Source organism: Grus americana, chromosome 6 (genome assembly GCF_028858705.1).
Source record: "Grus americana isolate bGruAme1 chromosome 6, bGruAme1.mat, whole genome shotgun sequence".
Taxonomy (NCBI): Eukaryota; Metazoa; Chordata; class Aves; order Gruiformes; family Gruidae; genus Grus; species Grus americana.
The window spans coordinates 38,176,370-38,190,745 of NC_072857.1; the positions used below are offsets into that span (position 1 = coordinate 38,176,370).

The 14,376-nt window shown below is 38.8% G+C and overlaps 1 protein-coding gene across 6 annotated transcripts in view; it reads right to left on the reverse strand.

The window, feature by feature from the left end:
- The window catches only part of ERBB4 (erb-b2 receptor tyrosine kinase 4), a 629,144-nt gene that overhangs the window by 117,086 nt on the left and 497,682 nt on the right, over window positions 1–14,376 (reverse strand). For all 6 annotated transcript variants that reach the window (XM_054830343.1, XM_054830340.1, XM_054830339.1 and 3 more), the window contains exons 17-19: window positions 6,671–6,803; window positions 3,951–4,073; window positions 2,396–2,494 (exon numbers count right to left, since the gene is read on the reverse strand). In XM_054830343.1, the coding sequence (XP_054686318.1) occupies window positions 2,396–2,494; window positions 3,951–4,073; window positions 6,671–6,803 (355 nt within the window). The remainder of the gene's footprint in view (window positions 1–2,395; window positions 2,495–3,950; window positions 4,074–6,670; window positions 6,804–14,376) is intronic.

Consider the following 14,376-nt stretch of genomic DNA (forward strand, 5'->3'; position numbering starts at 1 on the left):
GAAGATATTTATGTAACCTCCTCATAATAGCTTAAAATTTTAAAAAGTTTAAAACTATGGCCTTTCTGGGACAGAGAGGAACGGTCACATTAAAACCATAAACAATGCCTAGGTCATTCTCTTTAAAAATGTGGCTTGTTTCAGGAAATAAACAGGGGTAGGAGGTGAGGACAGCAGGAACGTCTGTACGATTGCATTAGCAATTATTTCAAATGAATGAAATTAAATCATCTTATTTATCAATGCAGTACAGCAAAGGATGTTACACAGCACTGTACATATATCAGACGCAGCACTGATACAAAATATCTTATTTCTCCTTATTGTCACTTATATCAACTAATGATAAAGTCCAATTCTTTTTTATTATGATTAAAAATAACCTCTGCATTATTATTAACCTCTAGGACTAAAAATAAATTTAACTTTTCTCTCACCTTGTTAGCACTGGGTCAGAGATTCATGAGGAACTGTGAATTTAAAGAGAAACCTCTCCTAGTGTGGCTGTACCTTACATAGTTAAAATCTCTATAGTTTCCAAAAAATATTCATAACTTCCGAGTCATTTATCAGATGTTATGATGTGTACACTGGAGGGAAATGTGGTCCAGTGAATTAAGCCAGCTGATCAAGCTGAGCTATGAAACCTCAGACAAGTAACTTGGTCTTTTAACAAGGACCTTATGTTTTCTTTGTAAAGCGCTTCAAAGTTAATATCAGAGAAGGAGATATTATTATTATTTTTCTATAAGATCTGGGGTCAGAGCCTCAGCTGGTGCAAGTTGCTCAGTTCCACTGACTTTCACACAGCGATAAGAATTCCTTCATTGTGAGGCTGGAATCTATATCACTGACCACCGACATCAGACATGGAGCACAGGTTGTGTTCTGTGGACTTGCACTCCCTCCACGCTCACTTCAAAAGGGTGCTGAATACCAGCTCTCCTCTTTCTGGACCTCTACCATTGACCGTTATTTTGTTCATTAAGCAAACACCTAATCCTCTTTACTCCTTTAGTGTAATTCATTCCTTCTGCACAGAGCCAAAATGGTTTTTTAAAAAAAGAAAAAAAAAATTCTTCACAATGATTATCGAATGTCAGCAACATAAATGTGCAATGCACTGTAAAAAGCACAGCAAATGCCTTCATCTATACAGCTTTCATTCAATTGCCTAGGAACTTACATGTGATAATTTGTCTGAAATAGCTAAATCCATAACTGTATATTTCTATTAATTTCTAGATGGAAGAATAGACTATATAATGGGAGTACACTCTCCTTGTGGTTTAACAGTATCATCAACGCTAACCAAATTAAGTCTATACACTGAACAGACCTAAAAGTCCTATGTAATTTTCAAGTTCACAAGAGGGATTTACAAAAAAGTGCAAATTTCTATCATTTGTTAAAAAAATTGTCACTAAATAGGACATACACATTCACAGTGTCAATGAGCCTTGATCTTGACATGGAGCTAAAAACTGAGCGCATACTCTCTGTGAACATAAAACATTCACGAAAATTATGATCTTGACCTCTTATTAACAGTATTTCAGATTAGTAAAGCAAAAGGGCTTTTAAAATCCAGCATATTTTCATTCCCCACCCCCACCCCCGTTATGCTTTGGTGCTGCTGACAGCTCCCAGACTCTCAGTGCTTAGTTCTCAGGAACACTGAAGCAGAAGAGAGCTGAGGCTAAAGTTTTGTTCCTGTGAGTTCTGCTCCAGTAGAGACTCACATACATGGTTAGATGCTCCCCTGCAACTCCTCCTCTCTCTAGCTTCTCTGCCATGAGATACAGGAATTTCAGCTTTCCACTGATGGAAAGGCCATTTAAAAGAAAACTCTTGAGCATCTTAGGGTCCATGACACTTGCACAGTGAAAAACCCAGCTCTTCATTACCATGGGTCTGGCATTACCTGGTAGCCCAGGTACTTAAGGTTCTGGAATGGAATGATCTACATGCAATAAACTAAACAGGGCCGAGCATTGTCTCATACAGATCTGCCTAGCTCTACAGCTTCAGAGAAGCAGCACTGACCTACCCGCAGCTGACGTGTGACCTTGGTTGGTTGGTTTTGTTTGTTTGTTTGAACATTGCTGGAATACCAATGCTACAGGTATGCATTAGCACTGAGACACCTTGTCAAATACTAAGGGAAGGAGGGAAATGGCCTACACACAAAATCTCAGCAGGTGAGTTTTTCTAGAGACATGATATCATAGCACTCGCTGAACATCAGCACAGTATTGGTTCTGAGTACAAGCCTCTTTCGACTATTTAAAGACAGAAAACTGGCAGAAATTCCTCTGTGGAACACAGAAAGATGCACCCACCCCTGCCCAAAAAACCCCCAAACCTTCAAAGACACTGATCATCTCTTACTTACATCCATGAACTCCACATTGGCTTTTGGACCAGTGGTCTCATTAAGGATCTTAATGGCCACAGGAATCTTTACGGTTTCTCCCTCGGGCACCCAAATACCCTAGAAAGAGAAGAAAAAGTGACAGAAGACAATCATAAAAACTTCATTCAGAGTTACAGTTCTTTTTGATGCATTCTGTCACATTATGCAGATCAATTACGAACCTCAGAACTCAGAATACACAAAGCAATAAAAGAATAAAAATCCAACAAAACTACTTCTTACACCAAAAGTAAATCCTTATGTAAAGTGAAAGACTTCACATCAGTGAACGTTCTCATTAGGCCCCCTTGATTTTCCTGCCAATAACCGGGTTTCTAGAGAGTAATATCAGCGTGCCAGTGATGCACATACTTTTTCCACTGACTATTGATCCTGATAAAATTAAACAAAACTCTGGATTTTCTATTCTTGATTCTGATGCTAAACTCGCCAAAGCTATCAGAAAACTCAAAACTGATTATCACCAGGTCATACTATCATGCAGGGACAGGATATCCTGAGAACAATGTATTTAGAGTGAAACATTTAGGGCCTACTTCTCTTAATTAAGTGATATCTGAAAATTAAAAGCTTAGATGGCTAAAAAGTAAACTTTAAAATTAAAATTCACAAACTCTGTGTCTCTTTGGCTACTTTTCCATCTTTCTTGACTACTGCTGTGTTCTTGGTAACCGCATGGTACCCATCTCTATTACTTTATTATTCAAACTGATTATTCAAAAATGTATTCCCATGAGCTTTCTTGTAGCTGTAGTGACCTGGTCTGTACTTCCTCCATTTCCTCCCAAGTTTGAAGACAGATGCACTATCTGTCCTCCTTCAGTGCTCTGACCTACCACCTTGATTTGGTAAGTTTGAGTTGCTCCCAAAGGGTTGGGTGATTGGTTTGACTTGCTCATCAAGCCCTACTTCATACCTTTGAGATCTGGACATGACCAATAGATCTTAAAAAACAAAATCTTGAACTGAAGTGGTTTTTTGCCTTGTGGGTTCTCGCTCACATCCTGGTTGTTAAAGGGTGCATTGACATGACCTCATCTTTTCTATTTAAATGCAAAAACCAAAAAGTATTATGGCTGTAATGACAATATTGTTTTACAAGGTATGATTACTATTACAATACCCATGTGACACTTGCAAAATGAGAGACAATGTTTATCTAGCTTTCTGAAAGTGTACTGTAAAGCCATTAAGTAAGAACAGAATGACAAGCTTCGATACTGCATGTAAATATCCATACAGCCCAGCATGTGTAGTCCTCTTGCATGCAAGGATGATTGTGGCGGACACTTCTTTTCTCACCAAGAAATACTATCTGCATGTCTGATTAAAACTGAAGTTAACATTTGAGCCTGAAGATGTGCTCCTCCCACACAATTACACTATCCTGAGTTTCCTCGGGATGTTGGGCTTATGAACCCGTCCACAGAACAGGATGCTTTGCTGCAATGCAGAACTCAACTGTTCAAAAGTTAAATGAGGGAACTCACTGCTGTGTATTGAAGACTCTTACCTTGTATACAGTTCCAAAGGCTCCAGAGCCAAGAACCTTGACTCGTTTCAACTCAGTTTCCTTCAGGATACGAAGCTGTGCTTGGTTGGGTGCTGTGCCGCTTGGAGTCAAGGGTTCCACAAGCTATGAAGGAAGATCCAACAGTCTTAAATATTTGAGCATGTGAAGACCCATCAGAAGTTTATACTGAAAACAACCAATCCAACTAAACACTGGGAATAAGAGAGTGGTGAGGTCTATTGACCTGTCAACTTGCGGAGGTATTTCTCACCTTTAAAAGTAAATGAGCAATGCTAAGAAACCAAGAGACCCGATAAAGAAAATCCTCATTCAACATGTAATAATTTCCACCAGGAATTGCATGATGGAATTATGAACTGGAAATTGAATTGGTGTCACAATAACACACCCAAGGACTTTTGCTAATGGAGGCAGTATAAATATTTTCTACATGACAGAAATACAGCATTTATTATCAGTGCACCACATTCTATTTTTGCCCATTTTAGTGGCTTTTAAGTTGGCCATATTTCTTTTTAATAGGCCTGACTTAATGGCTCATCACGTTCTTATTCTGTTTTGGGGAAGGGATTATTTTTCTGAACTTCTGTTATACCACACAGGAGGACAGCTTTGAGGAGAAACCATCTTACAGCAGACCATTAATTTATAACAGCCATTAATTTACTGCAAAAAAGGCACAATTAAACAATTTGCTCAATACATCTCAAGAAACTTTGTAAATGAGCCACAATGGCACATTCAGTTAAAAATGCTCTCAGATCTCAATGTTATGTCATCTCTGTAAGAAAAAAAATGCTGCTTTAAAAATAAATTAAAAATACATGAAAAGGACAATACTCTAAACAATGAAGAATAGTCTGCTCCTTTACAGGATGAGGAAAATAATTCAGGGCTACTCCTACTCAAATTGGTTTGAAACCACTGCAGTATTTCAAAGTTGTCTGCTTACAAGGCTAAATGCACCATGCTCTGCAATTTGAGAACTACTTTGTGCATCATGAACTACTTAATTAGTTGACCAGACTATTTTGGTCCAGGTAAAAAATACCAGTACCTGGAAATTATGTAACAAAACCAAACAGCAACAAGTCAGGTTATCACAGAAATAATTTGTGAGCTGTAACTGGAGTAATTTCTCTTTTCTCCTTGCCACTTTAGATGTCCTGTATTTACATGGTGAAAGAAAGAAGCTTTACTGTATAAGAAAAGTAGATAGACTGGCAGTACGCTTCTGTTTTTTCAGTTTGTGAAGGGTGAAAACAGCTCCTGTGCCACAGTCCACAAACACAGGTATCAGGGAGAAGTGTTGTTGGCATCTAAAAAGATACTTGTAGAGCTTTACTGAGAATGATCTACAGAAAGGTCTGTTACAGCCTCCAGCTAGAAATAGAGACTTTAGCTGAAGCTATAGTTGCTTGTGTGTTTATCTCAGGATGCTCCTGATTTAATCTTCAGTTTCTAAGCCAAGACAACAACTTCCCCACATGTTCAGTAGGAGACCTTGGTCCCTCAGGAAATGCTGAGGTTTTGTCTGACCAAATGGAGAATGAGAGCTGGACTTCAAAGCCAATGCTTCTCAAATACGATGAAAACTACCTGCTTAAAATCATTTGTTATTAAGTAGGGGCTGATACAATGGCAAGATTTATGTATCTAAAGGCACTGAGTATTGTTAAGCTTTCTATACAACTGAACAGTATTTAACAAGCAACACAAATTCTAGCCAAGCATAAAGATACTTAGGCAAACAGATTGGAGATGCATAAATCATTTGCTCCCAGGCTCTACAGTGGAGATGAGTGGGAGCAGGACCCTCGGAACAGAACAGAAAACAGCATTGTTAACAAAGCCTTATCAAAGAATCACTAGCTAACAGTATTCCCAAGCTTTATTATCTTACAACGGGGACTCTAATTTAAAAATATCATCAATTGCAAAGTGTCTCAAGTATAGGACTGAGGAGATGGTAGTAATCACCCTTGCTGTAGCTGATAAGATACAGATTGAATGTTATGTTTAAATACACTTCCTCGATTGCCCCCTCCACTACCGGCATTTCAATGAGCAGGATGGAGTGGGCACAGCACTCTGTCCTATAGTTCCACTACATATTTTTTGCCAGTAGAATGGTGAACTTCATTTGGTTAAGCTCTGGCACGTACCTTGGCTTAATAAAATACATTATTATTACTGATCATGACTGCAGGCTTTGACGAAATCTGGACTACAAAGGCAATGTAGGCACTAGGAACAACAGTAAGTGGCAATCTCTGCATTTAAGCATTCCTGATGAGCTTAAGTTTGCATCAGAGCTTGCTGAAGGAACTTACTTCAGCCTTCAAAGCTGACCTCAGCATGCACCTGTAATATTTCAGCATTAGAGCTGCTAAATATACCGATGAACTGGGAGAGCAGTTCAGTTGAGAGCAGGGTGGGAGTTCAAAAATCTGGTGAAACATGACTTCACGATCATGCGGATCTTTTTTGGTCTTCAGAAGCCATGAATCTATACATGTACAGAAAACTAATATCTTGAAATAGCTTCATTCATTCCATCAGTTTAGTCCTGCAGAAGTTAGCAAAAGGATTTCTACAGACCTCTCTGGTAACTAGATTGAAGACCTGAACATCTTTTACATTAAAGTGGAACAGCTCTGCCTATCTTTTCAAATATTCTGTGAGAAGCATGCTCTCACCTCAGTCTCCAGGAATCTTCGCAATGCTCTCTTCTTTTTAATGCTTTTGCGCCGAACATACACGGCAAATGTCAGGCCCACAATGACGACGATGAAGAGGCCACCAATAACTCCCGCAGCAATCAGAGGGGTTCTAGCAATCAGAATCAGAGTATTTTTAGGTAGAGGGAGAGACCAAAGAATGGTTGGGTACATAAAACATAATAATAAAAAAAAAGGCTTATTAACTGTCTTATGACCAGAATTTCTAAATCAGTCCAAATGGGAAGTCAGGGGAAACACATTAACATATGGTATGACTTTTCTGGTTTTTAATCAATATACCAATTCTACATTTTTCAAACCACCATGCACATGTGAGGAGTTGTGTGGACAAGGAGACACAACATGCAATTTGATGGCAAACCCAAAACTGCAATGGCAAAATGAGGATACAGGTATCTGCAGTTTTCCTGCAAGAGCTTTAACTATGCTTACTCTTTGGCTCCACCTAGATCAACTCATGGGCTTCTGTATTCAAAGCAAAACAAACTAATGAAAAATTCCCGAACTACCAATAAGATGTGCCTTCCTGAGTATGAAGTGAGAGACAACTTCAAACATGGTGTTTCACAGACAAATCTGGAGGCATCATGCTTGTACATTTTCCTCAAGCAGAGGATATTATATATGACCAACGTAATTCATGACTAGAACCATGCACCCTCTTGGAACTCCTGGTTCATTACTATTACACACAAACATTTCGGTCAGGGATTATGGTTGCACTCATCTGGTTTTGCTGTGGCTTTTCAGCACAGCCAAATCCCAGACCAGAAGTCTGGTGTGTTGGAGCCAAAAAACTCCTGTGAACAATGCCAAGCGAGTGTCAGCTTTTGCACGAGACCTGTTGTCCCTCCCACTATTCCTATAACTCTGTTCAGCTTTCCAGGCTCTTGAGCAGCATGAGCCACAATTACTAATTTGTTTTTCCATAGTGATAAGAGATTGTAGGCTTGCATCACAGTAGATAGCATACAAGGAAAAAACAAAATTACTGTCTCAGAGAGTCACGCCATTTGACTTGGGTTCCTGTATTTGGAGATCGCCTACACAGTTAGTGGAGAGAAGCAGGCTCCCTCCAAAGAAAAAGTTAAAGCAGTAGGTGCTCTGACTCAGTTTTCTCTCTCTCTCTCCCTGCTCTGTCTCTAAAGGGTGGGTAGCAGCCTCCAAACCAAAACCTTAGATTAGGCATTTTCACAGAATACCAACAACTTACTAGTATAAACACACTCACAGCATTTACCATCCCTCCATCAATGGCTGGACAGTAAAAGATGGATAAAAAAAGACAGCATGACAAATGCAGAGTATAAATGGTGCCCAACCCACTGCCTGGTAACTACAGAAAATAGGTTAACTATTGTCAGGATTGTGGAAATATCCCTGCTATGCTTTAACAGCCTTCCTTGGTTATGTCTGAATGATGATGAAAGATACATTATGGCCTATTAATAAAAAAATACCACACAGCTATTGAAAATTTACAGGAGTTTCCCACAGAAATAGTAAATTGATTTATCTGACTGTTTATTCTTCTTTTCATGTCCTACCACAAAGCTGAGCAGTGGGAAGCAGTGCCATCTAACCTGGTTTGGTATATTAAGGTGTGTCTACATTACCACTGAGTACCATTTTGAAGCCCATCTCTAAACTGTCCAAACTGTCCCTTGTCACTGCAGTTTGGTTCAGAGAGGTCTCAAAGCACACAACCTGGATTCATTTCAGATACCAACCAGAAGATATGTTTCTGGAGTGCACCTGACGTGCTCCAACCTCTAACTGGCATAACTTGGTCCACAGGATCAAGCTACAGCTAACCCAAACAAAAATCCCTTGCAGCAAACATAGCCTAGATATTGGGACCATTACCTATTTCATCCTTCAGATCCAATCCTATTGTGTCACTCGCTTCACGTTTACAGAGACAAAGCCTCATACTCCCACATCTAGTTATTAAAGCACCGTGTTTCAAGCACCACTAGCATGTTTGCCCAGGGAAAACATTAACATTACACAACTCTGTAAGGCCTATTATAGTTCAAAGACTTTACGATGGAAACCATAAAGCCTGCAAATAAAGGAAACTGAATGTTGTCTGGCTATGAAATGGATTATGATGTTTGGGAAATGCAAGCCCAGTACCACCTACTCCTCAGGCAGACACTCCTCCTTCATCTAGTCTGGCCTTAAGACACATTCCCTTTTCTAATCTTACTAGTTACTCTGCTGATGTTGAGTGCAGAGCTCAGATTAATGGACCTGGCATACCCACCCAAAACAATGCTCCTCTTCATTTGCCTGTGCTTTCCATGATGCTGAGGCAAGAAACTCTTTAATAGGCAATTATGAAAAAGACTGGACATCAAACGACTTCTATGGAGCTAGTACTGACTAATGTCCTTGAGCAGAGATTTTTTTTTTTCCTGCTGTATGAACAATCACAATTTTTAACAAACACCACCAAACCACAGACTGACAAAACAGGCAGGAGATCTCTCTGCTTTAAAGTGCATATTAATAACTATCATAACAGCTGTCAAAATAAATAAGAGTTTTATGGTACTGTGTACACTAAAAATGGTCCAAACAATATTTACATGATAGACCATAATAAAGAAATGGTTCCAAAGGAGACATAACGACTAGTGAAGAAAATAAAATGCAGTTACAAATTCCTTACAGCCCTTTTATTGAGTACAGGGGTTCAAAATGAATGTTTACGATCCATTGTGTCAACTGTCATTGACTTTAAAAGAAAGTCATCATCATTTTTAGTAGTGAATTGAAAAAAAAGGAAATAATTTCCAGAACTTCACCAAACAAGCATTTAGTCATTAATATGCTAAATATGCTGTAATTGCATGTTATATCTGAATTTTCAGGAAGTACCATCTAAACACACTATTAAGCAAGCTTAAACAGGGAGTGTAAGAGGAATAATATAACAAGTGAGGGAAAAAAACATATTTAAATGCTAAACAAATAACTATAATGCAGAAAAAGTTTTATTTTGAACTTCAAATAGTGATCAGCTTCCTTCACTCCTAAGTCCACTATCCTCGCATAAAAATCATGACAGACGCAAACATCAGACCTAAACGGATGCGATTGTATACCGTACAGCTTCTTCTCACTCTGCTACTGAGCTAAGCCCCAAAGTCAACAATCGTGTTTTATTTGCTACAATACCAAATGACAAGTCACTGCCTTCAGTGCTTTCTGGTATCATCAGCACACTTCATTGTTCTTTCCAACCACACGTAGATTATTTTCTAAATCCAGCTTTCCGGGTGTCACCTACCTCATCTAGGTTATTTTTACTCATGTTCATTAGGCTGAGTTTGCTTTTCTATCTATTCTGCTAACATCCGCAAGTTTCCTGTATCATTTCTCTACTATTTTCATGTTTGCAGTGTCTTATATTTAATACCCCAGTGTATTTCATTAACATGCTGTTTACCTTTCTTTTGCATAATTGCTAAGGTTGTTTAACATGGATCCCTGCATGGTGGTGCTGATCAGTGATGCTGCGGAAGACATGAAACCTTTCTCCCATTTTGTTTTTTTAATCCAATTCTTTCTTTGCATATGCACCTAACCAACAGTTCAGCTTCACATACAGCTGGACACACAAATCTCATCTTTAGTGGCATTAAGGGCTTAATCCACTTACATTTTTGTTATGTTACTGTCCCACAACCACCTCTATGAATGCAATTCGCTGCATTTGCCAACCTCAGACTACTGCCCACTTAAAACTAATTCCATGAAAGTTAACAGGAGCAATATTGATGCAGAGACAAAAATTTCAACATCAAAAAAATCTCATTTTGTTAAAGCAATTTTTAAAAGCACAGAGGCCCCATTTCTCTGTTGGGGCTCAGCAAGGAGGCTGAAGTCAAGCAAAGAGAGGTAGATCCATGTCAGTCCTACCTGTCCAGCATAAATAACAGACAGCCAAAAGTCGCTCCCAGCTTACATTTCTTTCAGCTCCACCACGAACCCACCAACACGAAACTCCTGATACAGCCAGTACTTTCCTTTACACACTGCAAATCTGCCCCAGAGGATGAAAACTGCTAGGTGTTTCTGGACTTTTATGCTCATCAAAACAGACTTAGCAGTGCAAGAAATATGGCCCTGAATCATAACTCCAACCCATATAATTAATTTGCTATCCCCCACCCATCCCTCAGCTGAAGACAGAATACCCAATTAATGATTAGAAATGTCAGCAGCAGGGGAGACAGTGGGAGGGAAAAAATCACAACATGTGAAAATCCTGCCTTTTAAACTGGAAACTGTATCTGTGGCTAAAAGTTGAAAGTAAGATTCTAGTATTCCCTTAGGAGAAATAAATAATATATATTTCTTTTAAAATGTGTGCTGTGTTTTCATATTTAGAAACATGTAACACCCACTCCCACACACCAGAACTGAGACAAAAATTTCAGAGTTAGTATTCCAAGATGGACAAGGATGCTCAACAGGGGGGCACGTATTCCATCCACTCCAAAACATCAAAACATGTTCAATTCCCACAGTGCTCTGAGACCAGGTATTAAAGCCTAATTACTGATTTAAATGAGTACACGGTCTCATACTCTTGACTGGAGAGTGCAGCAGAAGGGGGAAAGGAAATAGAATTGTGGCCCATGGACTAAAGCTGAGAAAGAACACCTGCTTTTTAACTTTGGCATTAACCCACCTAAATAGGATACGTAAATAAATTGAGCTTTAAAGCCGGGCTGGCAGAGGGCTTTAAGTTCCTGCCTCAACCTGCCCCACCTTCCCCTCCTTTGAGTTTTATCTATATATCCAAACAGGATTCATTACAACCTTAAATATTTACTAAGTAGTTGCTTCCTGTAAATTTTGGTTATCAAGGTATTATTTTTTCCTGATGGACAATTCACACGTTCTGCATTCCTCACCCCTTCCACCAGTGGGGAGTTCAGATGACTCTGAAGCTGTGCTTTTAGAGATCTAATGGATTCTGCTAATCCTGGAACGATAATCTTAGTATTTAAAATATACAAGATAAACCACCAGACTGGGAAGCAAATTTGTGTATATTTTAATAGCTTCTCTCTGCTGTGCAGCACTCCCTTGGCGGAGCTCTACAACCACAACTTCCAGAGCGGCTGATGTTCGCGAAACAGTACTCCCTGGGGGTGGGAAGAATTTATCTAATGTTCTTCACATTAAGACCTTCTTTGCTTTATATTTTTCTTTTTCATGAACAAGGCTCCCTTCCCCCTTTTTCCACCTAATCTGAGGGTGTTGGAACACTGACAAATGTTACCATTTATGTACAGACTAGGAGATTTTATCATGCATAAACACAAATTTTAACTGACAGCTAATCTCACAATTACTACCAATTCCACATTTAATCTAGATATGGGCAAACTGCATTTCATTGTACTGTCACCTAGCTGTAGCTAAACTCTGGTGGCAGGTACTTCTAGCCACAACTTTTCAATATGCAAAATGACCATGATGTTGCAGTCTATGTCTAGGTCCATTCAGCAGTTAAACATCAAGCACTGTTTCCACTTGGACAAGGCTAATGCTGACAGACAGATATCTACAGTCAAAACTGCTTTTTCCTTACTCACACTGGTTCCTATATTTCTTCCTATATAAGCCTTCCTTGAGCAAGTATTTAAGGACATTTCTAGATCACTATAATCAAGTTATCCATATGATCAAAGTTTTTTCACCGGCTTTGCCAAATGAGAAGAACATACACAGAACAGAGACTTGCAGTCTCTAACTGACAGCATACACCCCTTCCTCCTCTAGTATATTACTAACCAAGATGTGCTGTTGAGAGCAACTGTGCTGTTAGGATACGTCAAAATGTTTAACATACTGTGACATTTACTGAAGGTTTGCACATATTTTGGTTATTAGAGTGTTTACTGAAAACAAAACACCAACAAGATGCAAACAAATCTATTATGTGCATTCCTTAAATTGTAAAAGTGTGTCCTACTCATGCCTTTTTTTTAAAAAAAAAAGGTAGGATTTCTCATTTCACTCATCAAAATAAATGAGTTCAAAGAAAAAAATATTAAGTATAGATTTGAAAGTGAATATAACCTAGAATTCTAGATATTAATATGTACTGATTGTAAATTTATGACAGCTTTATTATCATTAAGCGTACACAGTGCACAATGGATTTCTTTAAAACTAGTTTTAAATCTGAATGGCATAATTTAGGAGAACCACCACATTTCTGTTATGTTTTCACCATAAATTACTAAGAACTCTCAATTTTAACTCCTTGTTAATACCGTTGACTGGGAACAAATACTGAAATCTCTGGGATTACAGTATCAATATGGAGGCTTTTGATGGGCTTCTCTCCCTATAAAACTGAAAAGCCCATCTGACATCTCTTGCACCCCTGGAATTTTTAGGCTGAGATTTTTCTCTTCTGCCACAATGTAAAAAAGGTATGCTATTGTTAAGAACTTGCACAGTGACTTTGTTTTGAGGCTTGTGCTTTAAGCAAACAGATTAACGTTTCTTATAGAATATGCCAAGTCAGGCCCCATATAATGTAGACTGATTTATCTGTGACAGAAAGCCAGTTAAATCCACTGGATTGGACCCACAGGTGAAGCCAGTTCATCAAGTAAAAGAACAATCCTCTTTATAAACTTGTCATATTTCCCATTTTCTTTGGGAAGAGTAATATTTTGCATTAAATAAAGAAAACTAGACCTGTAATGACCAGGGGCGCTGATGGACTGCTCTGAAACCAAAACCATCAACATTAGCTCAAAGAGTTTCTCTCTGCATAAAGCACTCCTGTAAGAAGCAATAAACTCAGCCTGCTTCTCTGCAACCAGTTGCAGTCAACTGGCTCTACGACGATGCCTGTGTACATGAAATTATTAATAACAAAACATACTTTTCTCAAATAGAAACATAAAGCGCATTTTCCTGTATGACATTATATGCTGAGAGACTACTTTGTCTGGTGGCACTGCTTTCTATTCATTAACTGTCAAATCGAAAAGTACCACAGAGCAGTGCAGTTGAGGCGGAAAGCGTTACATCACTTGGGGAGCTGGAGAAATACAAGGTAGTGCCCATATTAAATCAGTAGGTAGCCAAAACATTCCATGGGAGCTGGGTCATACAGAGAATATAAATCCTAGCATAAAACTGGCCACTGAAACTGGGCAGGAACATTCCTTCACTCTGCAATAAGTGTTCAGGGCAGATTTTTATAACATTTTCTTCATTGCTACATTTTGGATTCTATTACATGTTCTAGCAGACATGGGCAGGCCAATTACCTTCACCCTACATCCTGTACAACTTCTCAAGCAGAAGGCTGAACTTGAGCCTAAATGGCTCAGAAATTATTTCAACCTGCCCTCAGCTTTGCTGCAGCAGTGACTGTACAGATGAGTGAATACTGCAGTCAGTATTAATGGCATTTCATTAACATTTCGGGTGGCAGCTTGATTCAGTCTAATGCATGCAGATTTTTTTCCTGTACGGTTAACAATTATGTAGATAGGTGTATGCTCCAGAGTTTGGAAAAACAATTAGGTCTCTGAGGACATGTATTCGTGATGAATTAGACACTCACTACTTTGTTCTCTAAAATTTTTGGTACCCAATAGTTGGTACAGGAC